We start from the raw sequence: 26,137 nt of genomic DNA, 5'->3' as shown, positions 1-26,137 counted from the left end.
TTGGAAATTGAATCATTTATCTGAGAAGCAAAGGAACGCGTCAATTTAAAAGATACCGTTAGGAATTTTGTTGCATTTATCGACAAAAAATTGTTGGAAATTGAATCATTTCTCAATCCTCTTTCCCAGTAAGGACGAGGAAAAAGCAAGGAAGCCGAGAGAGAAAAATCAAATACCAAACTTAAAATAAAAAATTAGTGTATTTTCGTATTCATCTATAAATTCCACATTATATATTCTAATTAAAAAATGCATTAATTAAAAGTAATCATTTTTAATTTTTTTAATGACAACACACTCTCTTTCCACATTTAATAATATTCTTTAGTCATTTGAAAAATATAATAACATATATATATATATATATATATATATATTATAAATGTTGAAAATATGATATTATATAGAAAAATAAAAACGATAGGTTACCATCCAAAATACCATATAGCATAACATACGAAGAAACTTATAAATAAAAAAATGGTACTTTTGTCCACACAATTTTTTTACACATGATATTACCTTTTTTTATTTTTCACTCTCTTCTTTCTTAAAAAAAATTAAAAATTTACTTTTTTATAATTATTTTATTTTTACACTGTATATAAAATAAATGTAAAAATGTGTGAACCTACCCTTAGTCATCAAAATATTATAAATGTTATTATGGAATAAAAAAAATTGATGAATCATTATTAGTCTTTAAAAACATCAACAAAGAAAAACTACCATAAAAACTTAGGGTAGAATATTTAAGAAATGAATATTATTCACGCGGATGGTAATTGCTTGGATGAATCAGGAAGAAAGTGTTAGAATAAGTTCTTGCTACGAAACATCGCAGAAGCAACACAGAAAATTCAGTTCATCTGGAAGATGTCTCACACTATTTATGTTGTATTTTTGGTTCCTTTTCATCACATCACATCAAACATTCTAAGTACTCTCCTTGACCTTATCAGTTCCAAAAAATTCTTTTTGTTGTTTCAACTCTAAGTCTTCACCACAATCAATTTATTTTTATTTTTTTGTTTGTTCTTGACCATATCCTATCATGTTGAGACCACACAGTACGTACCCCATCACATGCAAGAAAAAGTGGCGAATGGCTTTCACCGCCATTTCCTTTGTCAAGCTCCTTCACCATCTCTCCAAGAAAGCTCTTCATATGAAGCCCCCAACCCTCTTCCGTTCCTTCTCCTACCTCGCCATTGATGTTGGTCCTCCACACGTGTCTTCCCCAAGTGACAAACTTTCCAACGTTGATCCCAAACTACTCAGTCAAATGGTAGGGGACAAGAGACTCGACTCTCTCGCCCAATTTGGGGACGTCAAAGAACTCGCTGCACTTCTTGGAACTGATTTCAAGCTTGGCATAAGCGACGGCAACGATGACATTGATCGCCGAAAACGTGTTTTCGGTGTCAACGTGTTCACTAGGCCTCGATCTCGAGGTTTGCTTTCCTTTGTCCTTGAAGCTTTCAAGGATTCCACTATCATCATCCTTTTGTTTTGTGCCGTGCTTTCCCTTGGCTTTGGAATAAAGCAACATGGGTGGAAGGAGGGGTGGTACGACGGAGGAAGCATCATCTTGGCGGTTATTCTCGTTATTGTCGTGTCTTCCGTGAGTAACTTCAACCAATCTAGACAGTTCAAGAAGCTTTCTGCGAAGAGTGGCAAAATAGGAGTTGAAGTGGTACGAGGTGGTCGACGCCAGAGCGTGTCGATCTTTGAGGTGGTAGTGGGTGACATTGTGCACTTGAAAATTGGCGATCAGGTTCCCGCGGACGGGTTGTTCTTAGAGGGACATTCGTTGAAGGTGGACGAATCCAGCATGTCGGGGGAGAGTGATCACGTGAATGTGAACGCTGACGCAAACCCTTTCTTGTTATCTGGCACAAAGGTCGCTGATGGTTTTGCACGCATGCTTGTAACTTCTGTGGGTATGAACACCGCATGGGGTGCGATGATAGGCTCGATCACGAGAGAGCTTGATGAGGAGACACCTTTGCAAGTGCGTCTTAAGAAATTGACTTCAGCTATTGGCAAGGTTGGTTTGTTTGTGGCTGCGCTTGTTTTGGTGGTGTCTATGGTGAGATACTTCACAGGAAATACTAGAGATGATCTTGGGAACCGGGAATTTGTCGGGAGAAAGACAAAGTTTGATGATGTCATGAATGCGGTTGTGGGGATTGTTGCTGCGGCTGTGACGATTGTGGTGGTGGCCATTCCAGAAGGGTTGCCATTGGCTGTTACGCTGACTTTGGCTTATTCCATGAAGAAAATGATGAGGGATAATGCCATGGTTAGGAGAATCTCTGCCTGTGAGACAATGGGGTCGGCAACAATAATCTGCACTGATAAAACTGGTACTCTTACAATGAATGAGATGAAGGTGAGTGAGGTTAGGGTGGGAAAAAAGCTAATATTAGAAGCTGAGAAATTGGCGCCGAGTTTAGTCCAATTATTGAAGGAAGGAATTGGGCTGAATACCACTGGAAGTGTTTACCAGCCCCAAGAAATTTCTCTGCCTGAAATTTCAGGTAGTCCTACTGAGAAAGCGTTGCTTTCTTGGGCGGTGATGGATCTGGGGATGGACATTGATGAAGTGAAGCAGCATTGTGAGATAATTCATGTGGAGACGTTTAACTCTGAGAAGAAGAGAAGTGGGATTCTGATGAAGGAGAAGAGAGGAAGCAACAGGGTGCATACGCACTGGAAAGGTGCTGCTGAGATGATATTGGCGATGTGTTCAAATTACTATGAGAACACGGGGGAAATCATGATCATGGGCGATGAAGAACGAGCACAAATTGGGAACATTGTGAAGAGCATGGCTACCAAAAGTTTGCGATGCATTGCCTTTGCCCAGAAGAGTTCCAACGGGAATGAAAACATTGAAAAGCTTGAAGAGTCTGAGCTAACATTGTTGGGGATACTTGGACTGAGAGACCCTTGTAGGCCAGGAGTCGAAGCAGCAGTTGAATCCTGCAAGAAAGCTGGAGTGAAGATCAAGATGATCACTGGAGATAATGTGCACACAGCGCGAGCCATAGCCTCAGAATGCGGGATTCTCGAGCCTAATGAAGAATTCGATGAAGAAGCGGTAGTGGAAGGCTGTCAGTTCAGAAATTACTCAGCTGAGGAGAGAATGGATAAGATCGATAGAATCAGAGTGATGGCGAGGTCATCTCCATTTGACAAGCTTTTGATGGTTCAATGTTTGAAGCATAAGGGTGAGGTGGTGGCAGTTACAGGTGATGGCACAAACGATGCGCCTGCCCTGAAGGAAGCTGATATTGGACTTTCCATGGGAATAGAAGGCACTGAAGTGGCAAAGGAGAGCTCAGACATTGTTATCCTTGATGACAATTTCTCGTCTGTGGTCACAGTACTAAGATGGGGAAGATGTGTGTACATAAACATCCAAAGGTTCATTCAGTTTCAGCTCACAGTTAACATTGCTGCACTTGTAATAAACTTTGTGGCAGCAGTTTCTTCTGGTAAAGTGCCTCTGAATGCTGTGCAGCTCTTGTGGGTTAACCTGATCATGGATACTCTTGGAGCCTTGGCCTTGGCCACTGAGGAACCGACCAATGATCTCATGAAGATGCCACCTGTGGGGAGAGTTGAGCCACTTATAACTAAAGCTATGTGGAGGAACCTCCTTTCACAGGCATTATATCAAGTGGTTGTGTTACTGATTTTGCAATTCAAAGGAAGATCAATCCTTGATGTGAGTGAGAAGGTGAAGAACACTATTATTTTCAACACTTTTGTCCTCTGCCAGGTTTTCAATGAGTTCAATGCAAGGAAGGTGGAGAAAAAGAACATCTTTGAGGGGCTTGGTAAGAACAAGTTGTTCATAGTAATTGTGGGTCTGACTGTGGTTCTTCAGGTTGTGTTGGTTGAGTTTCTGAAGATGTTTGCTGACACTGAGAGATTGAGTTGGGGCCAATGGGGTGTTTGTGTTTCCATTGCAGCTTTGTCTTGGCCAATTGGCCTGCTTGTGAAGTGTATCTCTGTCGGTCCCAGCAAATAGCTTCACAAGACTGTCATTCATGGAAGATCTTTTATTTTGCTTTCATTACTTTTTCTTTCGCATTGCACACTGTGGTGACCTTTTATATTTTTCTATGCATGTTCTCTTCAAATTGAAAGACCTTCTGTTTTTACATGTCATGATATATAACATGTTTTTACGTTAGAGTCCTCTTTTTAATTCGGTTGCTTCAAATTTATTGATCGCTTGGAAGTTACTTTTGTCAGTTTTTCGGTTTGTCAAAATTAAAACAAGGATAAGCACCTCCTCCAAAGTATATAACTCGAGAAAACTCCCAAATAGATAGTAATTTGCCAAAACTTGATGGTGATGAAAATATGACAGGTATATGGTAGTTTTTATGAGATGAGATGATGACTCTCCAAATTATATATGACTCAAGTAAGAAAGACATGCTATAGTCATGTTTGAGTATGCTCTTAAGAGACTTTAAGTCAATTGTTAAAAAAAATGTTTAGAAAAACTTAGAAATGATGCTCTAGTCTTGATAACCTAAATTGAATAGTATAACAAAAAAATTGACAACATAACTTTATTTAATTCAAAAGTGAATTTACATTATATAAAACACCTTTATTTATAAACTTAAGCTTAAGAAATTCACTTTTATTTATAAGATTAGGAAACTCCAAAGGTGTCTCACAAGATGGAGAAGTAATTCTAATTCTACAAACTTGGAGACTAAGACAAAAATCTTTTCCATTATGAGAAGAGACATGACCACTACTAAAGAAAATCTTTTTACTTTACAAACATGTTATGCGGTCACTCCTTTTGAAAATTTCATGACACTCATACCCTTTACTTTGGAAGATAAGGCTTCTCATGTTGACCTAAGGTTAACTCTTTCTAAAAGCCCTACATTGCATGTCTCATGGTACAAGGTCTAAAAGAAAACTATATACTACTAGACTCATAATACAAAATCCAAAATAAACCTAAGTTATTAAGAACTTCCTAACGGCCCGCGATAAAAGTTTGGATCCACCCTGTGTAAATAACTCAAACTTTTTTTAAGTATATTTGGCTATAATTGGTATGTAATCATTTCTTCCCTCCTAAAAGGGATGTTTGTCCTCAAATCTTCATATTTCCTCAAAACAAAACCTTTTTCTTATTATTAATTAACTTGTGTATCATACTTCCACAATCAAAATTCATCTTCAGTCATTATTAAACAAAATTTCAATCAATTTTTGTTTCACTTGTAATATAATTCAATAGAAGACTAGAAGGAGGTCTTATATTAATTTTGAAATAATTTCTTCAAAAACTTTCAAGACTCACTCTATAAAAATGTTTTTGTCTACTTTGAGTTAATTGTGACCTAAAAGGTAATTTAACTCAAAGTATTATTTAGTAAGTTTAAAATAATATAAAGTGAAAATAAAGTTGAGATTTTTTCAAAGTAAATATGAAATTATGAAAGATAGTTTAAGAATATAGTGAAAATAGATCAAAGATGAAAAAACTTTCTTTATTATATTAATATATAATGTTATTAAAGAATTTATATATACCTTTAATAGCACTTTCTCATTTTCTCTTTTCCAATGTTTTTTTTTTCTCATTTCTTTCTATGTTTTTCTCTTCGTAATCTCTTCTTTCCTACTCCTCGTTCTTTATTTGTTCTTTCTTCCTTCCCTTATCTTTCTCTCTTCTTTTAATTTTCTCTTGTATTATATATATATATAAATATATATATATATATATTATTTTATTTTAAATTTTGAATTCCTCTTCTAGAATGGAAAACTAGGCCTTCATTTTAATTTTCTATTTTTGTTTTTATATAACCTTTTGTTTTCTTCAAATTTTCAGTGACTTAAACTTTTGAATAATTTAGTTTAAAATTCAATAATTTGGTAAGAAAGGTCTATATACATGTTCATCCTACTTTTAGATTTTTAAATTAAGAAACTTTTTCTTTGTAGGAAAGAAAGATAAATCGCTAAAAGTTTATCCTTGTCAAAATTTATCTCTAACCCTCTTGCATCAAACTTCTCAAAGAAAATTAAGGTTGAAAGTTGCGTACTACTAACAAATAAAGAAAACAAATAAGCTAAATTATGCGAACTAATGGTACTTAAACCTTCAAAGCATTTACCAAATTATGCGAACTAATGGTACTTAAACCTTCAAAGCATTTACCAACTAAGATGTGTTTCATTATAAGAAATTAAGGTTATAATTAAGAGATGAGATTCAACATCAAAGACTCCCTCAAAACACCTAATTAAACAAGTAAAAGTTACAACTCAAATAAATGAAAACTAAACATACAACACAAGAAATGATACTCCTCTCCAACTGTTTCTCTCCTCCTTTTCCTGTCTCCTTCACCAAGGCTTCAAACCCCCTTTAGGTCCTAAAAGGCTACCTAAAGGATTGGTTCACCTAAAAAAAATGCCTACACTTCAAGTCAACTCTCTTCAAAAACCTACATTACATGACCTAATACAAAGGTTAAAAAAGAACCTATTCTTCTAAACCATAATCCAACATCCAAAATAAACGCACTCTACTAAAAACTTATTAAAAACTTATTGATGACTTATAATTATAAAAGTTTAGACTCATATTCTATAGATGATTCTAATTCTTTTTAAATGTGCTTAATCATAACTAGGAGATATGCCATTAACCTCAAACAAACTAAAGGTGTGACTACGGGTTCAATTGGTAATAATTAGACTCATCTTTTATTTTCCTACCACTGGAACTGAATGGAGCTGTTTGAGTCGCACATAAAATAGTAGAATCTACTTAACATAAAGTGGGTTGCTTAAGCGAACACCGTTGAAGCATTTCCAACGAAGCAACCCATTGTATATGATTAAAAGGAGCTTTTGTATTCCATTCATCTTTTATTTTCCTACCACTGGAACTGAATGGAGTTGTTTGAGTCGCACATAAAATAGTAGAATCTTGATAAGATATATATTTTTATCGATACACTATTTTTGCTACAACTATTGAATTGTGTACGAGAGATTAATGGCCTGCAATAACAGATGCAATACATGGGTCTATTGCTCAGCTATTGAATCATGAGAACGATGCATTATGCATCTAAGAAACTAAGCTAACTATCAAACAGAAAAATAAGACAGAAAAATAAATTAGAACGTATTTGACAAGACAAACACGCTCAAATTCCCTGAACTAATGGTCCAAGTCTTTACAATGAAACAAAGAAACACAAAGGAGTGCAGATGCTCATCTGATGATCAAATTAAAGGTAAATTCAGCAAATGCAAGCGATACGGCATCCTCAAATCAATCTCCGTGGATAGTATAACGTTCCCATTTCTTTGTTGGGTCATATATCTGCAATAAAAAGTGCAAATAATGGTAATCAGAATCAGAACCTAAACAGGAAAAATAAATAGCCAGTTCAAGAATATCCTGTCACAGAAATTTATCAAATGTAGCTACAAATCCTCAAGCCAAAAAGAGAAGAAGGAACAAACACCGACTCATGCACTATGCACACGAGACACAGAAAGAGTTAGTACCTCCCATCTTGAAGCAGGAAATATATGCTTGTTCTTTTCATACCAGTGCCTTTCCACAACCTTACCAGCATGTGACTGGGTAGAAAACAAGATTCACCAGAGTAAGAAAAATTAAGCAAAAACCCATAAGAGAAGTCATTAGAACAACAAAGGCATACACGAACTTGTTTCCTTTGACTTGAAAATCCAAATTTCATGATTGTGGTAAAATATTAGGAAGAAAGAAAGTATACCTCGTCCTTCTCTATAGTGGCATCAGCAATTGTTCGTACATCTTCATGCACATCAAAATGAAAAAGCTGTAGAGATAGAAACACGAGTACCGTTAATACCTCAAATTAATCTCCAGCTAATAAGGACATTTTCTAGTTTATGGCAGCATGCAAATGTTATTTCGCATTGACAATATAAAACGCTACAACAGAATTGTAGCATTATCACTATAAAAAAACCAATATAGTTACTGTTCTTGTTTTGGCATCAGAATAACTTTTATTTGAATCAATATACATTTACTAAAAAATACAGAAAATTTTCAACCGGCCATGAGAACTGAATGCAGAATTATTATTATTATTATTATTATTATTATTATTATTATTATGCATTTTCTGTTCCAACTTGGTATCTCTATTGAAATTAGTCAAATCTAACATTTAATCAGCCGCCACTGCCATGGACAGGGATTACAAGGAAACAGATAGCAACGCAATTTAAATTTGGAACTATAATCAATAGAGCATCCTCTCGTCCCAGGGTAAAAAATAAAATAAATTGACTGGAAGATAAAACCAAGATTGTTAAAACTGAGAGTTTAGTAAAAGTTTCACAAACTTTTAAATAAAAAAATTAGAATATTTATAGATAGTATAATAATTTATTATTATATCATACTATAAATAATTTTTTTAATTGAAATATTATTATTATTAGTTTATCATGTTATATAATTTTAAATATGTTTGTTTTCCTAATATATATTTAATATATATTTTATAATAGTTTTAATTAATTATATATATGATATTTAATATAACACAAAAAGTCAATGAACTTCGAGGTCTAAAGACTTTGAGTCCCATATATTTGAGGCCCAAAAGGAAGTGAAGAAACCCTATCCACCCTTAAACTACATCTTCCATTACTCCCACCCTCACCAGCGCAACAGAAAGGCAACACAGGAAGGTTGCAGAGTTTTAGAGCAAACCACAGTCGAAAGGAAATGGGAGTAATCACAAACGATGATGGGGACGATAGAAATGCCCAGAACAGAGACGATGAGCAGAGAGAAGGCACTCTTGGCTCGCCAACTCAGTTGCAGATTTGCAAGTTCAATCAAGTTCATAGCAAGTCCACTCAAACAAGTTAACTCCCGAGTTTAAAAACCATGGATAAAACATTAGATTTATTAGTTAAGCAAGCAATTGTGGCACAAATCCTATATCAGTATTTACATTCCTCATCTTACTACATAATTTGTCACTCTTGGATTATTTTTGCTTATTTTCGAATTTATTTTTTCTAAATAGCCACAAAACTTAGAATGCATTCTACCTTATTCTATTAATGCAATTGATCCTACAAGCAGGATGTTAAAACAATAATACAACTGCTATCATTTTCTGTCACAAAACATTTAAACAGGAAAATCGTGGGATTTCTTTGCTACAAGAGCCAAAAAGAATATTCGCATCAATTAGGGCAGGGGAGCATATTTTTTGGGAAATGTAAAGCACATCTATATTATTTGCATGATTTTTTAGAGGGAGCTTTCTCGTAACAGTACTCTTCCCCAAACCTTTTAAATAATCATTATATTACTAAAATCAAAATATCTCGTAAATAAAAACAACAAAAGATGCACCTTCTGAGAATAGCACAAAAGAACAAAACATCTCGTAAAAATAACAACAAAAGATGCACATTATGAGAACAAAACAAAATAAAAGGAACATACCGGCCCACTTTTGCCTCTAGCTTTGTTCACAATTAGCTCATAGAAGCTATGTTGCTATAATAAACATGGAAACAGGAAAATATGTTAGCAGATGTCCTTTGGTCAAAATAATGTTAACACATAGCTTATACATACACAACACACTACACTCACAAACAAGATAGCAAATAGTACAGACTTTCTGAAACTAAAACCAATCAAATGTACATACATGTGGAATGATAAGGTCTTCTTTCACATATAGCAAATTTTCTACGGAAGTTGTTCGAATCTCTCGGAATTCAGGAGCAAGCTGCTGTTGAACTGCACGAAGAAACTCTCCTATGCTGTCACCCTTGCGTACCTGAAAGATATTATAAAATAATTCAGGCACCAAGTCATAAGATCATACACAGTAAAGACATGTTCAAGAATTTGAGAAGTTGAAGCATATGATCTTTACTTACCTGGATCACACGCCTGTGACCAGTTCCATCCCAGTAGCTGTAAGTGATTTCAAGAGGTTCATCTGAAGTACAGAAATAACCTCATTAAGCGTAAACTATGAAATGGTTGTTTTTCTGCATCAGCTAATTTGTACACCCAGGGGGCAAATAAGCATAACTTCCCCCACTTATATATAATCATATTGCATTATCCATATACTTGTTAACCCTTCATTAGCATGGTTTCAAAAAGAGTTCAAAAGATTCTCAGTCGAAACAAGCAGAGTTCAAAAGATTCTCAGTCGAAACAAGCATTGATGCAGCATACTCACTTCGGATTTGCTCCTGCTCACGGAGCCACTGTTTCCGCAGCCTTTCCCGCTCTGCTTGCTCCTCAGCCTCTCTCTCACTGAACAGGAATCCTCAGCACTCCTATGCCCGAACGTTAGGGCAACAACCAAGAAAGAAAAGTACAAGGGAACTATGAAGCACGGACACAGAGACCAGACACGACAGGTACATTCCAAACACCCTCCCCCACCCACCTACACACATGTTATATACACATATTGAACAACTTCATCGATCATTTAAATTGACAATCAAGATTATATTCAAAATCATCTGTAAAAATAGTTAGTCAAATATAACAATCTGAACCAGTAGTGACCGAAGATGATCCTAATAATACATAGATAATCGGAATAAAATACTCCTATTATTATTTCTATAACTATAATAGAAATTTACAGAAAAAGTTTTTTTAATTTCCAACTACCAAAAAATCACCATGTCTATCCTCGTTAACTCAGATTTTAGAGTAGTGCTAGAGCTGCAAAAATTCATTTTTAAAATTCAGCACTTCAGCAGAGTGTCTGACATGTGTAATACGGGTGTTGTACAAGTATCAGTGTCTGACACGGGGACACAACATTGAAGAGTTGTGTCCATGCTTCATAGCTAGGGAAGGGGTGTAAAAAATAATAAGGGAAAAGGATAAAGAAGAGATGCCACACATACCTGTCAGGTAGAAAGCCAGTTTCGACAGTAGGATCTTTACCAAGTTTACCACGCCTTAACCTATTGGCTTCCAGATTATCTGCCAGAAACATAGCAAGGTTCAACGTCTTTTTATGTGTTCTATAAATCATTGATCAATACACGTTCACAATTCTCCGTCTAAACCTCTTGTGGAAAATGATGCTACATTGATAAACAAAGAAAAACTCTCAATTTGAAACTGCAAAAATAATCAGAGATGTTAAGTGAAGTGATTTGGTGTGTGCTTGGATGATCCCTTGCAAGAAAGAATTTTAATGACATTGATTTGACAAAACTGATATTGATTATAACTGAAATCACGGTTAAACATTGAAAACCTGGAAGCAACTTTGTGTCGCTTAGCCTTCAACATAGAAATCTGAATTGACTTTGGCAGAAGTGAAGCCAACTCTAATCAAGCTAAATTCTGATTTTAATGTGATCTGATATCTGTTCATATGTTTGTATTCTAAAAGTAAGCTAGTAACAAAAGAAATTTTATATCCAATGCAAAAAATATAACTTTAACTCAATCAATTCCGGACCCCCATCGTCAACTCCTCCATGTAAAATCAAACATGTGATCATCTACCTAAAATCAAATAAACAAATATTTCCAAACATCAACTTACTAAGACGTGGTTCCTCCTCCTCCTCCTCTTGGGTTTCACTATCAATATCCTCAGCAAAGGAAAGTCGAGAATTGCCCTTGATCTTCCTCTTTTTACGCTTTTCTAATTGAAGCTCCTCCTCCCTGTTTGAAGATTGTGAATACGTAATTATAAGCAAAGAAAAAAGGGAAAAAAATGGGGAGAAGACGAACTCTTGCTGCTGCTTCTGAAGTTTCTCCTTCTCTTCTTCCTCTATTTTGCTCTGAATATTAACCCTCTACATTAACAAATAAAAGAACAAACATAACATCAGTCACAACCCAGTATGCCATGTAAAAGTAAAGAAAGCGATCGCATACCTTCTCCACATACTGCTCTCTGGTGACCAAACCCACGGTTTCTTTTTTGAAGGCGGTCTCTAGAATCTGAAATTCAAGAAAAGTTCAAATGATTGTCAGATTGAAAAGCGCAACCCTAGACGAAGAAAGGACAGAAATTGGAAGAACATGGTACCTCGGAAGTGCTGGAACCGAATTGGAGGAGACCGGGTTGGCCCTTGGCGGAGGCAGACTTGGTTTTGAGTTCTTGGATTTTGCGACGCTCCGCTTCTCTCTGCTTCTCCAACCGTCGAATCCTCACCGCGTCTTGGGCGGTGCCCACGTACCCGTCACCCATACCCGACATCCTCTTCTTGGCTCCTCAACTCAGACTCAAATTCAAAGACCAAGACAATAAATTTGAGAGCCGTGAGCATTTATATAGTTCCCCATTAATGGTCTGGGCTTTATTTGTACAGTAGGCCCAAACTAATATTAAAAATCCAATTCTAACTTGAAAACATTTTGGTGTTTCATCTTGACCTCCAACGTCTGTACTTCCAACATTTTGAATAATTTCATTTTTAATCTTAATAAATGTTTTTTTAATTTTTTTCTTAATAAAGACATCTATACCTTTTTAAATTTCAATTTTGATTTTAAATTTAATAATAATTTAATTTAATTTAAAATTTTAATATTATTTAATATATATTTATATCTTAATAATTATTAAAATGTAATTTTTATTATTATAATTATTTATCTGATATCCAAATCCATATAAAAAAAAATTATTTCTTTTTCTATTTTATATTTCATATTTATTTTATTTAATTTAATATATTTAATATTATTTTTTTAAGGGTTAAATATGTCTTTAATCCCTAAACTATCACTCGAATTTGTTTTTAGTCTCTCTTTCAAACTAAGCTAATTTGGTCCTTTTCTTTAAGAAAATTTTAATTTTTCGTCCTAAAAAACCAGGGTTAAAAAGAAGCTGAGGTGGCTAACGTTTGGCCACGTGTAATGACATGTTTTCTTGCTAACGTTTGCCACGTGTGATGACGTTTGATGACATATCATTACCGTTCGACTACATGTTTGAAGACTTCCTAATTGTTAATATTGTTAGTCTATCATTCCGTCTTTAACTGATAATATCGTTCGGCCTTTGAGTGCACATACTTCTTTCTCATGGTTGAAACATAGGTTGTACAACACCCACTTACATGTTCAAACTCTTTGATTTAAATGCACATAATTAACAGTTAAGGGTTGAACGACTCTGTACAGTATGTAAAGTTAAATGTCGACGGCTCTTTGCCAAAGAGTAGCTGAGGTGTAATGTCATCAAACGTCATCACACGTGGCCAAACCTTAACCACCTTAGCTTCTTTTTAAAATTGTTAGTTTTTTTGAACAAAAAATTATGTTTTTCTAATGGAGAAAGACGAAAAAGTATGTTAGTTTAAAGGAGGAACTAAAAACAAATTGGTATGATAGTTTAGAAACTAAAAACATATTTAATCTTTTTTTTAATATATTTTTTTAATTTTTATTATTTCTATTTTTATTTTAATTATTTATAATTATTATATAATAAAAATTATATTTTAATAATTACTAAGATACAAACCTATATTAAATAATATTAAAATTTTAAATTAAATTAGATTATTATTAAATTTTAAATCTAAAAAAGAATTTTAAAAACATTTATAAATTACATTTTGAAATCTGTTAAAAAATATAAAATAATTTTAATAAAAAAACAATTAAAAATAATATTTATTAAAATTAAAAATATAATTATTCAAAAAAAAATTAAAGGGGTAGGTGAGATGTTATCACCATTCTCAACGTCTTCACCACTATTGTCAACATTCTCCACATTCTCACCTTCACCAATAGAAAGAAACGAGCCTTACAATGATGGTTTGGGTTAAATTTTTCATCACAATATAGCAAAGCTCTTTTTCACGATGAACGTTGATCTCAGCTTGAGATAAGTCTTTATAGCGGGTATTAGCAGGAGCTGGCACAAAAGAAACTGGTGTGCAGGCTATCACGGAGGTTGAAGAAGGCATTATAGAGGATGATGTGGAAGAAACTGTGGTAGGGGTTCCAATTCTGCCTATTCAGATGAGAAATGATTATCTGATGTAGGACACTATCATATTTTTTTTTTATTATCTGATTATCTGTTATATGAAACTTCTAATTGATGGAGATTGTTATAAGAATTTTTTTTTTAAATATCATTAAACCGATTTCGAAATCTTTTAATTAATGAAATATGTTTATAAATTCTTTTAAAATTTTGTTTTTAAATTTTAAATTTAATAATAATCTAGTTTAATTTAAAATTTTGATATCATTTAATACATGTTCATAATTTAATAATTGTTAAAATATTTTTTTATTATAGTAGTTATATTAAAAAAATAAAAGTAAAAATAATCAAAATAATAGTAGTAATAATAAAAATTAGAAAAACAGAAAAAATAAAAATACAAAGAATAATACTAATATAAAATCTATTTTAATACATTTAAATATGTTAAATTATATTATAAAATTAAATTAAATTAAATTAAATATTTATTAAATTTTAATTAAAAAACAAAATTTGAAAAAAAAATTGTTAAAAAGATCTCGAAATTCAATAATATGTTAAGGGATTTCGAAATTTGTTTCAGATTTTTTTTAAACTTTATTTTAAATTTAAAATAAAAATATGTTATTATTTAATATATTCATTCATTAATAATTATTAAAATATTATTTTTACAATTATAATAGTTATATTGAAAGAATAAAAATAAAAGTAAAATTAATTAAAATAAAAGTAATAATAACAAAAATATAAAAGAAAAACAAATTAAATTTGATTTAATATATGAAATTATATTAAAATTTTAAATTAAAATAAATTTGTATTAAATTTTAAATTAAAAATAAAGTTTTAAAAAATTTGTTAATCGAATTTATGTCTATATTAACGAATTTCAAAATTCGATAAGATATGTTAATAAATTTGAAAATTTGTATAATAATTTTTTTAAAATTTTATTTTTATTTAAAATTTAATATACATTCTTAATTTTATTTAATATTTTAAAATTATTTAATATATATTAATATTTTTAAACTATTTAATATATATTAATATTTTAATAATTATTAAAATATTATTTCCACTATTATAATAATTATAAAAAAATAATAATAATAATAATTAATATAAAAAATGATAAAAATTATAAAAATAAAATAATAAGAATAATAATATATAAAATTAAATAATTTTAAATTTTAAATAAAAAAGTTAAAAAATTTATTAAACGGTCGTTAATATTAAAATCTGTTAAAAATGTTAAGAAATTTTGATAAGCAGAATTTTATTAAGAAAGAGAAAAAATTAAAAAAAAAAATTGTTAACATTAGTCATGGAATTTTTTGAAAAATTGAAGTTGCATTATGAAATCTTGGAAATGCATATGAAAACGCTCCTGTAATGTTAACTTGCAATTCATGGGCCACTTCTTGACCCCTTTAAAGATAGGCGCCCACAAAACCTCCATGAAGTAGGTTATGATAGAGAACTTCTATTATCTCTGGAAGCATCTCCTTCTCACGTAACCCTCACATTTCTCAACCGTGCCACCGTCTTCGACGGATCGAGTGTAGAAGAAGAGAATCGAGGTACCTCCGACGAGGTTAGTGTTCATTTCAACTACTTGAGAATTAGATGGATCTATTATGCCATATATGCCTTCTATCTATAACTGAGTTTACGAAACACAGTCATTGCGGAATCGATTTCATGGCATCTTTCACCAAATTAAAATTAATGTTTGCTGTTTGTTTTAAAAGTTATGGTGAGATGGAATTAATGGAAATTGAAATAAGACCAACATGATTCATAACCTCTGATTGAGACGCTCACAGAATAATTGAGACAAGTTCTTGATGCCTTTATTATTCTCTGTATACCAGCGGCTACATTAGGGTTTGCTAGGGCTAGAAACCCTCTTTATATTTGCTCTGATGATTGATTTATTTTGTCCTTCTTGCACAACGAATATCTGAAATTACACGTAACACTCCAATCACTTAAGAACAACAACAAAAAACAATAGTGGCTTTTGAATCTTCTTTTGGTATTTTGATTGATTTACGTGGGGAAAGAAAGTTTGGTATGTGGGATAAAGATGTGGAGTATATAAATGATGATGGAGTGGGTGTGTTAGAGTAATAGAGTGAGTAGTTGGTTTAATCTCAAAGTTTCCTTTGCTAAACACGCAGCTGCTTCTTTCTTGTGGATCTCAGTCTCTTATGAGATTCACAGCCTCTTTTTCGCCACCTCCAAAACATATATTGAAATTCATGATCCACTGTTTTCCAAGTATTAGAAGTTACTTAATATTCTTGGACTTACCTCCCATGGCTTGAAAAATTCAGTATCACAAGCTTTTCTCCATTTATCACAAATCAGTTCTGCAAAAACAATTTTGCAATTTTGCACATGTTATGCTGTATATCATCATAACAACATACATAATAAATGATACAAAATCCATTGATATATATATACACACAAACATTCAGAAGCTCACTGCTAGAGAACAATAATCAGCCAAATATTCTTATAAGGCATAAGACGAAGGTTCTAGGATGCCAATAATTTGTCATGTACATTGGGTCATTAACTATGTGTGCACTGTGTCCATTGTAGGGACATTGTCAGGATCAAAATTTAAATGCATGCATATATATAATACTTATGTCATTGGCTCGTTTTTAATATGATTTTTAAAATTCCTAAACTAACTAAAAATTGAGAGGTCCCTTTATTTTATCCAAATTTGAATTATTTTATCCAAATTTGAATATTTTCTCTGTTTTTTTTTGTTATGAAGATAGTGGTTCGTTTCTTTAATTTATACAATGAAGAGTTAAAAGATTCTTCTACTTAGTATATTTTTTTATGGAGATTTTAGTAATTGTTTCTGATATCTTTTTAAGTTAATGTTAAGTTAGAGGTGGATATTGGATGTAGACTAGTTAAACTATACCTTTAAAATTTTGGACCTTTTATTGTATTTTTCAGAGATTACAATTTAATATAAAATATATAAGTTTTAATAAATATTTTATTACTAATTTTTAATATTTAATTTTGTAAATTTTATTATTTTAATTTTAAAACTATTCATATTTTATATTTTTATCCAATTAGTTGAGAATTTGTTAATGTGTGGTGATGTGATCTCTGAGATTCTTTCGTTGTGTAAATGGAATATGCATTTTAACATGAATCCAACAAAGCTTGTATTATTAATTAAAATATTATTATATATATTGTTGTTTGGATTTTGTTATACCATGCCATATGTATTTATTTCTTTCCCTTGCTTTCTCCATTCACTATATAAGGTGATAGTGGAGAGTGATGGCCGAAAGTTCTTCTATTGAACCGCCTGAATTTCCATTAAAATCAAATTATAATGTCCTTGCCATTGATACTGACCTCAAAGTTCTTGAATTCATCGAGAAATCATGCAACAAGTATTCTCATCAAGGTTAGATATATATAATATTTTATTCGTTATCATTCTTTAAGAGAAATATTTGTGTTTATATAATATTTTATTCGTTATCATTCTTTAAGAGAAATATTTATGTTTTCTTCTTATGCTTTTGAGCTGTGTGCAGTTAAGATATGCTCTGAAACTTCAAGTGCGATCAAACTTTTGCTGGAAGAAGGAGTAGAGTTTGATTTGATTATCATGGAACTCCATATGCCAATGATTGATGGCTATGAATTTCTGGAAATGCTCGATGATGAAGCAATTGATGTTCCTTTCATCAGTAAGTAACTAATCTTTTATCTTTTTATTTAAGTTTTCAACTTTTGACTGTTTAACCATCTGTAGTGATGTCTGAGGATCGTACTCCGCTTTCCCAAAAGAAGGCTTTTAAACATGGAGCTTGCGATTATTGGATTAAACCCTTCTTTAAGAATGAGTCTTTGTTCGAGAATAAGAAGTTGTGGTCACCTATGTATCGACATCATTTCTACTTCAGGCGCAATATCTTGGAAGAAGATGAAGAAAGTGATGAAAAAGGTGAGACAGGTAATAACTCTGATGGAGAAGCCGAAGCCGATGATGATACTCTCCATAAGAAAGAATAGCCTAGTATAACAGACTACTGCAACATATATAGTTAAGAAGTCAAAAAGCTGCCATAGCTGAATAAAGAGACTGTGAAGAATATAAAATTACTATTACTATTAAAATAGTTCATTTCCTTCATTAATACATTGTTATTCTTATTCTTAGTGCGAATAGTTTCTTTAATTTATAGATCGAAGAGTTAAAATAATTTTCTACCGAACATGTTTAAATGAAAATTTAAATCAATAATTCAAATTATTATATTGAAAGTATATATATATATATATATATATATATATATATATATTTATTGAGAGAGAGAGAGGGGTAAAGGTGAAGGTGAGAGGCGGGATGAGGTAGTAGGAAGAATGTTTAATATTTTTTTGGTTACTCACTAATTGTTTTCATTTTACCCATAGGTATAACCTTTCTTTTTAAAATGAATATTTCGATGAGAAATTGTGCTTCTATCCAAACTCAATAAAATAGTGTAATTAATATAGAAAAATAAATAAAAAAATAAAAGATAAAAGAAAAACAAAACTATTACATAAATTTGTTTATATTAATGATATTACCTTATGTTTAAACTCATATTCTACATCTAAACTAACAAAAAATGAGATAATAAAATCTAAGTCGTGTAACAAATTTTAGTTCAACGAATAGTATGGAGTATAATAGCTAAAGGAACAATAATTAATATTTCAAACCAAAAGAAAACAAACTATCCAATTTTCGAATAAAATAAATTTCACGACAATAAAATAAAATTTAATCATACAATTATACCAAAACAACGTAAGAGTGAAACTATATGGGATAATAATCAAGCAAATGCAAGAATACATTAATTAAATTTTAAAACAATAAATAACCAAAATAAAAACACAAAAAAAATAAAAACTAACAAAACCAAAAGTCATTAAATATAAATTAAAAAACACATAAAAATAATTAAATTTTTGAGACAATAAATGATCGAAACAAAAAACACACAAAATAAAATAAAATAAAAATTAACAAAACCATAACCCATTAAATAAATTTTAAAAGAATAAAAAGAAAAGAAAAATAAAAACCAGATTTCAAAATTCAGTTGAGGAGTATACTAAATTTCAAAATCTATTGAAATTCGAAATACTACGTCTTTTTAATTGAATTTTAAGATCCCTTAATTCGACGCTGAAATCCAATGTTTTAAAATTTTTTGAAACTCGATGTCACGCTTGCCTAAACTATTTTTAAAATTCAATGTTTACCTCTAAATGTGGGAGATCTATTAGGGATTTTAGCTACTAAATTCCTTCACCCTTAATTATTCAAAGATAGATTAAGAACTTGTACAAAAGTAAAAAGAAAATGAAAATTATTAGAAGGAAAATAGAAAGAATAAATAAAGAAGAAAAAAGTATTAATAATTTACTTAGTCAAAAGTTAAAAGTAAATAAGAATATTTTATAAACTCAAATATATCATTGAATCTCTTAATTATAAAAACAATTATTTAAATAAAGTGTTAATAATTTAAATAAAGTGTTGTTACAATATATAAATATTTAAAAAAAAAGATATAATAAAGAAAAGTAAAGATAACATAAGAACGAGACGTGAAACACTAATGTATATATAGAATTTATCTTAGCGAGCTTTATCTTTCTTTTTATAGACATTTAAAATATATCTAAAAGTTGTCATTTTAACTTGCAGCTAAGATTGATTCTCCTTACACCTCCACACTCTTCTCCCTACCCTACCACATTCGTTATTTACTCTTGCGGTTAAAAAAATTTGCTTTTCACACAACTTTCAACCACTTATTAAAAACGGTCCCCACTACAAATTGATATTCAACCCCACGAATGGAAATCACATTTGTTTCTCTTTCATTTTGCTATTTTTTCTTCACTGCGTGTTCTCCGTGCTCGTGCTTCTTTCCTTGTTTGAAGGTAATTGTTTCCTATAAGTGGTGCTAGAAGGTGGTCTAGTGGTAGTGGTGCTGGTGGACGAAAAGGTCTAGTGGTAGTGGTGCTGCAGCAAGAGAGGTTCATCTCAAGTGCGAAAGGAGGAATGGAAAACCCTTCAACGGATATGAACACTTGTTGATGGAGGAAGGTGATAAGGTGAGTGATTTTTTAGCCAAATATTGTTGATTGCTAATCAGATGAAAGGTTGTGATGAAGTCGTTACTGACCTCATGATAATTGAGAAGATTATGAGATCAATGCCTCTAGTGTTTGATCACATTGTGGTAGCAATCGAGGAGTCGAGAGATCTTGAAAAACTCAAGATAGAAGAACTTCAAAGCTCATTGGAGGCATATGAGATGAGGATGCGGGAAAGAAATCTTGTCAAACACAATGATCGGGTGTTAACGGTCCAGCACGTCAAAGGCGAAGGAAAGAAGAAGTTTAAAAATTGGAAAGGTAAGTCCACTGCACAAAGAAAATGGAAGAACGACAACAGAGTAGATGATCAAGAAGAAAGAAGCGATTCTTCTGAGAGAAAAGGTGGTTCAAAAAAGAATTATAAGGAGAAAGATAGGAGAAATATAATGTTTCACATGTCACGAGATGGGACATTTTTCACATGAGTGCTATTCAAATAAAGGTATTCAGAATAAGAAAGTTCAAAACAAGAAAGTTCAGAACAAGGAGGCTCATATGGTGAAAGAAGAGTCTGATTCAAAACCTCTAATTCTCATGGTTACAACCCCTTCAGAGAGCTATGAGTCTTTAAACAAATCGTGGTATTTAGACTCAAGGTGCTCAAACCACATGACGTACAATAGAGAATGGTTGATCGATTTGGATGAATCAAAGAAAAGCAAGGTCAGAGTTGTAGATGACAACACGTTGAGAGTTGAAGGAATCATAAATGTCATCATAAAGAAGAAAAACGAGCAACATGCAACAATAGAAAACATTCTTCTCGTACCAGAGATGAAGTGCAACTTGCTGAGTATTGGTCAACTGATAGAAAAAGGCTTCACGATGATTATGGGAAACAATGATCAAGTGGAAGTATTTGACAGAAGTAGGAAATTGATCTTGAGAAGCAAGATCTTTAAAAACTGTACTTTTCGGGTTTGCAAGGATATGGTTGAGAACTAGAGATGGCATCTTAGGTTCGGGCATCTTAACTTCTGAGACTTGCAGCAACTGAGCAAAAAGACGATGGTTTATGGGTTACCAGATATCATCATACTAGAGAAATCATGTGAATCCTGCATTATTGGGAGGCAAGCCATAAGAACTTTTCAAGCACAATTGGAGATGAGGTCTAAAGAATGTCTTGAGGTAGTACATTCGGACATATGTGGTCCGCTGGATGTACCAACGTTTGTGGGAAACAGGTATTTCATCTCTTTCATCAATGAGTTTAGTTGAATGGAATGAGTGTATCTCATAAAGCAGAAAAGCGAAGCTTTAGAGACGTTCAAAAAGTTCAAAGAACATGTAGAAAGAGAGACCAGAATGAAGGTTAAAGTTCTTAGAACCGATGGAGGAGGTGAATACACCTCGTTAGACTTCGAAAACTTTTGTAAAAAATGTGGAATAGTTCATGAAGTGGTCACACCTTACAATCCTCAACACAACGACTTAGTTGAGAGAAGGAACAAGACCATAATGAACATGGCCAGGTGTCTGCTGAAGGAGAAGGAAGTGCCACATAGGTTGTGGGGAGAAGTGGTGTTGACGGCTGTTTATGTGCTTAACAGGTGTCCAACGAAGAGGCTAACAAACAGTGTGCGACATGCAATCTGGACAGGTACAAAACCCTTAGTCAAGCATTTTAAAATCTTTGGTTCCTTGGCATTTTGTCACATTCCAGATCAGAGGAGATCAAAGCTTGACAACAAAGGAAAGGCTATGGTGTTTGTTGGTTATCATCCGATCGGTGCGTATAAGCTCTATGACCCTATCAGGAGAAAGATGGTGTGATAAGTAGGGATGTGTTGGTTCTTGAAGATGATAACTGGAATTGGAAATGCAACCAGTCAAGTTTGAAGAGTACGAAAGTTGTGATGCATGTGCCGATACAGGCTATATCAGAAACTGGAGAGGCTAGTGAGAGTGATGCTGGAAATACAGGCTCTGGAAAAGTTATAGGAAGACCGAGAAGACAAACAACAAGATCCTATAGGTTCTCCGAGTACGAGGTGTATTCTGATGCTGGAGTAGATGAAGAAGGTGATATAATTCACTTGGCTTTGATGGCTGGAAGTGAACCATTGGATGTTGATGATGCACTGTCACAATCAATTTGGAAGGAAGCTATAATTGAAGAGCTGAGATCAATTGAGAAGAATAAAACGTGGAAGTTGATTGATCTGCCACCTGGAAAACAAAGCATTGGAGTGAAGTGAGTCTTCAAGAAGAAGCTAAATCTGAATGGCATTGTATTGAAGCACAAGGCTAAACTTGTGGCAAAAGGCTTTCTTCAAAGATAAGGTGTAGATTTTATAGAAGTCTACGCACCTGTTGCAAGGTTATAAACAATTCGATTAGTAGTTGCTATTGTGCCAAGAAATGGTTATTATTTGCACTTGACGTTAAATATGTAGTTTTGTATGGTCCTTTGGAGGAGGAGGTTTATGTCCAGCAGCCTCCAGGATTCAACAACAAGGAGAAGAAACATCGAGTGTACAAGCTGCACAAAGCACTCTACGGATTGAGGCAAGCTCCTCGAGCGTGGAACAAGAGGATCAATGAATTCTTTATCAGTCACAGGTTCGAGAGATGTGTTGTAGAGCATAGTCTGTATGTGAAGAAGAATGATGGAGATGACATAATGATTGTGTGTCTATACGTTAATGACTTATTGGTGACAGGTTTCAACTTGAAATACATTGAAGAATTCAAACAGATGATGGAAGCATAATTTGAAATGACAAATCTTGGGAGACTCAGCTATTTTTTAGGAATGAAGTTTTCACACACTGCTGCAGGTTTGGTGATGCATCAGAAAAAGTACGTGAAAAATTTATTGGAGAGGTTCAAGATGACTCAGTGTAATGATACCAGAAATCCACTCGAGGTTAATGTGAAATTAAAGATTGATGAAGAAGAAGAAGGAGTGGATGGAACAACTTATAAGCAACTTGTTGGATCTTTACGGTTTTTATGCAATAGTAGGTCAGATATAATGTTTGGAGTGGCCCTGTTAAGCCGATTCATGAGCAACCCTATGAGAAGTCACTTGACTGTAGCCAAACGCATACTGAGATATGTCAAAGGGACCGCATACTATGGTATTTTGTTTCCATATGGCATGAAGAAAGAAGAGTTGAAGTTGGTTGGATATACCGATTCTGACTTTGGTGGTGATCAGGTTGAGAGGAAGAGCACATCGGAGAACATTTTTTTCATAAACAAGACGCCTGTCTCGTGAGCTCTAAGAAGCAAATAGTTATTGCTTTATCAAACAACGAAGCAAAATATATAGCTGGATGTCATGCTGTGTGTCAAGGTGTTTGGTTGAACGAGGTTCTGAAAGATTTGAAGGTTCAAACCGAGAGATCAATTGAGTTGAAGATAAACAACACATATGCTATAAGTTTGGCAAAGAATCTAGTAAGCCACGGAAGAAGCAAACACATTAAAGTAAAGTTTCACTTCTTACGTAATATGGTGAATAAAGACAGAATCGAGCTTCTTCATTGGAGGACTGATCTACAATTGGCTTATATGTTTACAAAAACACTCAAGCTTAACAAATTTGAGTTTCTCATAAAGGAAAAGATAGGAAACTCGAGTACTAACATTGAATAGCTTGAATTAAGGAGATGTAGTAGATATATAATTCAAGCATGTCTGTTTCATCTTAGACAGTCAATACCGTTGTACCTCTTAGCTTGTTTCACTCTTGTATATAAGGACTCTCCCTCTGTTTGGAACAACAACTCTCTCAATTACAGAATTACTTTCATTTTCTCTTTTACGCGTATTCTCTGCCCTTCTCCTTGTATCTCTCAGTTTCATTCTCTGTGTGTCTTTTCTTTCTGCATCTATCAACCAATACAGAGATATTATGAAAAATAGATGAAAACTGATCTTAACAAATGAAAAAAAAATACGAAAATCTAAATGTAAAATAATAAAATAAAACTCTAAAATCAAGAATTTACACTTTCTAATATAAAATTTAAACACTGTAACCTCGACTTTGGAAGATTGAATCTTTTATGATCTAGTTGAATTAAATGATTTTTAATAAAATAATATAGTTATTGTTCAAACATATTAATTAATTGAATCAATACTATATATATATATATATATATATATATATATATATATATATATATATATAAATTCATTATTTTGGTACGACTATTTATTCAACCGTATAGCCACATACATGCAAAAAATTTATTAACTGCCTACCGATTGGTTATCTCGTTATCTGTAAACTCTAAACGTGATAAACATAGACTAATTTTTCTCTATGATTATTAGTGTTTTTTTTAAGAACAGATAAAAGTCTTTCTAATACAATATTATCAACTCTTTATTTTGTAAAAAAAGTAGTTTGATAGTTAACTTTTTAAATATAGACTTTTTTAAAAAAAAGTATGAATATCATTTGATCTGTGAAATAGTAATATATCAAATTAAATTGATATATTAGATGCGAGTTGACATCTAATTTTAATCATGTAGTACTTATTTTTCTTAATTGGTAATTTTGTTTCAATACTGATTGAGTTGTTGTTTCATGGATTTTTAATTTTATTTTATCTTCAATTCAATCTCATTTTATTTAAAATAATTCAATATGATCATTATATTAATGTCGTGTTAAAAAATGTGATCACATGTATATTTATTTTTTCTGTTATCCATGCACCTTTCTTTTTAATTATTTATCATCTTTCATCATTTTTCATTTCTCTATCTTCCCTCTCTTTTCCTCTACATTTTATTAAATATTTATTCTCTCTTTTCTACTTCCCTTACCATATGCAAATTTCACATTTAATTTTGTCTTTTTTTTTCTCTAATTAAACAATTACTTTTTGTCTTCCTTTTTTTTTTCAGCTTTAATTTAGGCACAATCACAAAATCTAACCATGACATCCTCGAAGATGGTCTTTGTCAAATATTTATGTTTATTTATTTGAGTGATTTTGCTTTGTTTTTATAATGTTGAATGAGATATTGGAAGATTGAATGGTAACACTATAGTCTATATAACAAAGAGAAAGAAAAAAAACAATACTATGTAATTTAAGTTCATCCTTTAAAAAATGTTAACGCTGTAGCTCTTAAAAAAATATCATTTGAATAAAAATTAAATTAATATAATAAATATAAGAACTAAATTATTAATTAAAGTTATTTTTTATATATTTATACAATGGACAAATAAAATTTGTATTGTAGTACAATTTTTAAAATATTGAGTTAAATATTTAACAACAAACTAATTTTCATTCCATGTTTTATAATTTTAATTATATCTTTTAGAAAATAGTCTGTAACAAAATATTTAGAAAAAATTATCAATTATAAAATATTATTCATAAATATAATATAATTAAATTTAAATAATTATATATTTTATTATTGTTCTATATAACCCATATATATTAGTGTTATTCACATACATCTCCAACCTAAATTTTGTTTTTGTCATCTCCAACCTTCAATACTTATTTAGTTATAATATTAGATGTTTAATTTATAATTTTTCATATATTATGTTACCAATTATTCTTATTTATGTTTGAATAGATTAACAATAATGAATAATACATTAATTTTGGTAAAAAAAATTAATTTAATAATGTTTCCTTATCAATTTTATTCAAACATATTTAAGTCTAATTTGTAACATAATTTAAAAATTATAAATTAAACATTTAATATCATAACTAAACAAATATAATAGGTTGGAGGTGACAAAAACAAAATTTAGGTTGGAGATGTAAGTGAATGACACTAATATATACAAGTTATCTAGAATTATAGGAAAAGTTCTTTATTTGAATTATTTTTATTATTGTGAAAAAATG

At 31.8% G+C, this 26,137-nt stretch overlaps 4 protein-coding genes across 4 annotated transcripts; 3 read left to right on the top strand and 1 right to left on the bottom strand.

Annotated features, from left to right (window-relative positions):
* The first annotated feature begins 930 nt into the window (after positions 1-930).
* Positions 931-4,222, top strand: LOC108320120 (putative calcium-transporting ATPase 13, plasma membrane-type). Its single transcript, XM_017551465.2, has one exon. The coding sequence runs from the start codon at positions 1,055-1,057 to the stop codon at positions 4,040-4,042; it is 2,988 nt and encodes a 995-aa protein (XP_017406954.1). The 5' UTR covers positions 931-1,054; the 3' UTR covers positions 4,043-4,222.
* A 2,759-nt stretch (positions 4,223-6,981) lies between these two features.
* Positions 6,982-12,355, bottom strand: LOC108320140 (protein XAP5 CIRCADIAN TIMEKEEPER). Its single transcript, XM_017551487.2, has 12 exons — positions 12,129-12,355; positions 11,975-12,040; positions 11,828-11,892; positions 11,637-11,758; positions 10,984-11,062; positions 10,296-10,372; positions 9,985-10,046; positions 9,750-9,881; positions 9,539-9,592; positions 7,815-7,880; positions 7,582-7,656; positions 6,982-7,393 (listed from the first exon to the last, which is right to left on the bottom strand). Exons 1-12 carry the CDS (start codon positions 12,297-12,299, stop codon positions 7,343-7,345), a joined length of 1,020 nt encoding a protein of 339 aa, XP_017406976.1. The 5' UTR covers positions 12,300-12,355; the 3' UTR covers positions 6,982-7,342.
* A 3,106-nt stretch (positions 12,356-15,461) lies between these two features.
* On the top strand, positions 15,462-18,277 carry LOC128194917 (two-component response regulator ARR14-like). Its single transcript, XM_052871413.1, has 4 exons — positions 15,462-15,654; positions 17,375-17,520; positions 17,654-17,809; positions 17,875-18,277. The coding sequence occupies exons 2-4, from the start codon at positions 17,391-17,393 to the stop codon at positions 18,132-18,134; spliced, it is 546 nt and encodes a 181-aa protein (XP_052727373.1). The 5' UTR covers positions 15,462-15,654; positions 17,375-17,390; the 3' UTR covers positions 18,135-18,277.
* Positions 18,278-20,281: 2,004 nt separating this feature from the next.
* On the top strand, positions 20,282-21,230 carry LOC108320098 (uncharacterized). Its single transcript, XM_017551436.2, has 2 exons — positions 20,282-20,543; positions 20,728-21,230. Exons 1-2 carry the CDS (start codon positions 20,282-20,284, stop codon positions 21,228-21,230), a joined length of 765 nt encoding a protein of 254 aa, XP_017406925.2.
* The last annotated feature ends 4,907 nt before the right edge of the window (positions 21,231-26,137 follow it).

This window comes from Vigna angularis, chromosome 1 (genome assembly GCF_016808095.1).
Source record: "Vigna angularis cultivar LongXiaoDou No.4 chromosome 1, ASM1680809v1, whole genome shotgun sequence".
Classification (NCBI taxonomy): Eukaryota; Viridiplantae; Streptophyta; class Magnoliopsida; order Fabales; family Fabaceae; genus Vigna; species Vigna angularis.
Note: the sequence above shows the minus strand (reverse complement) of the source record. Positions and strands in the feature narration are given on the sequence as shown.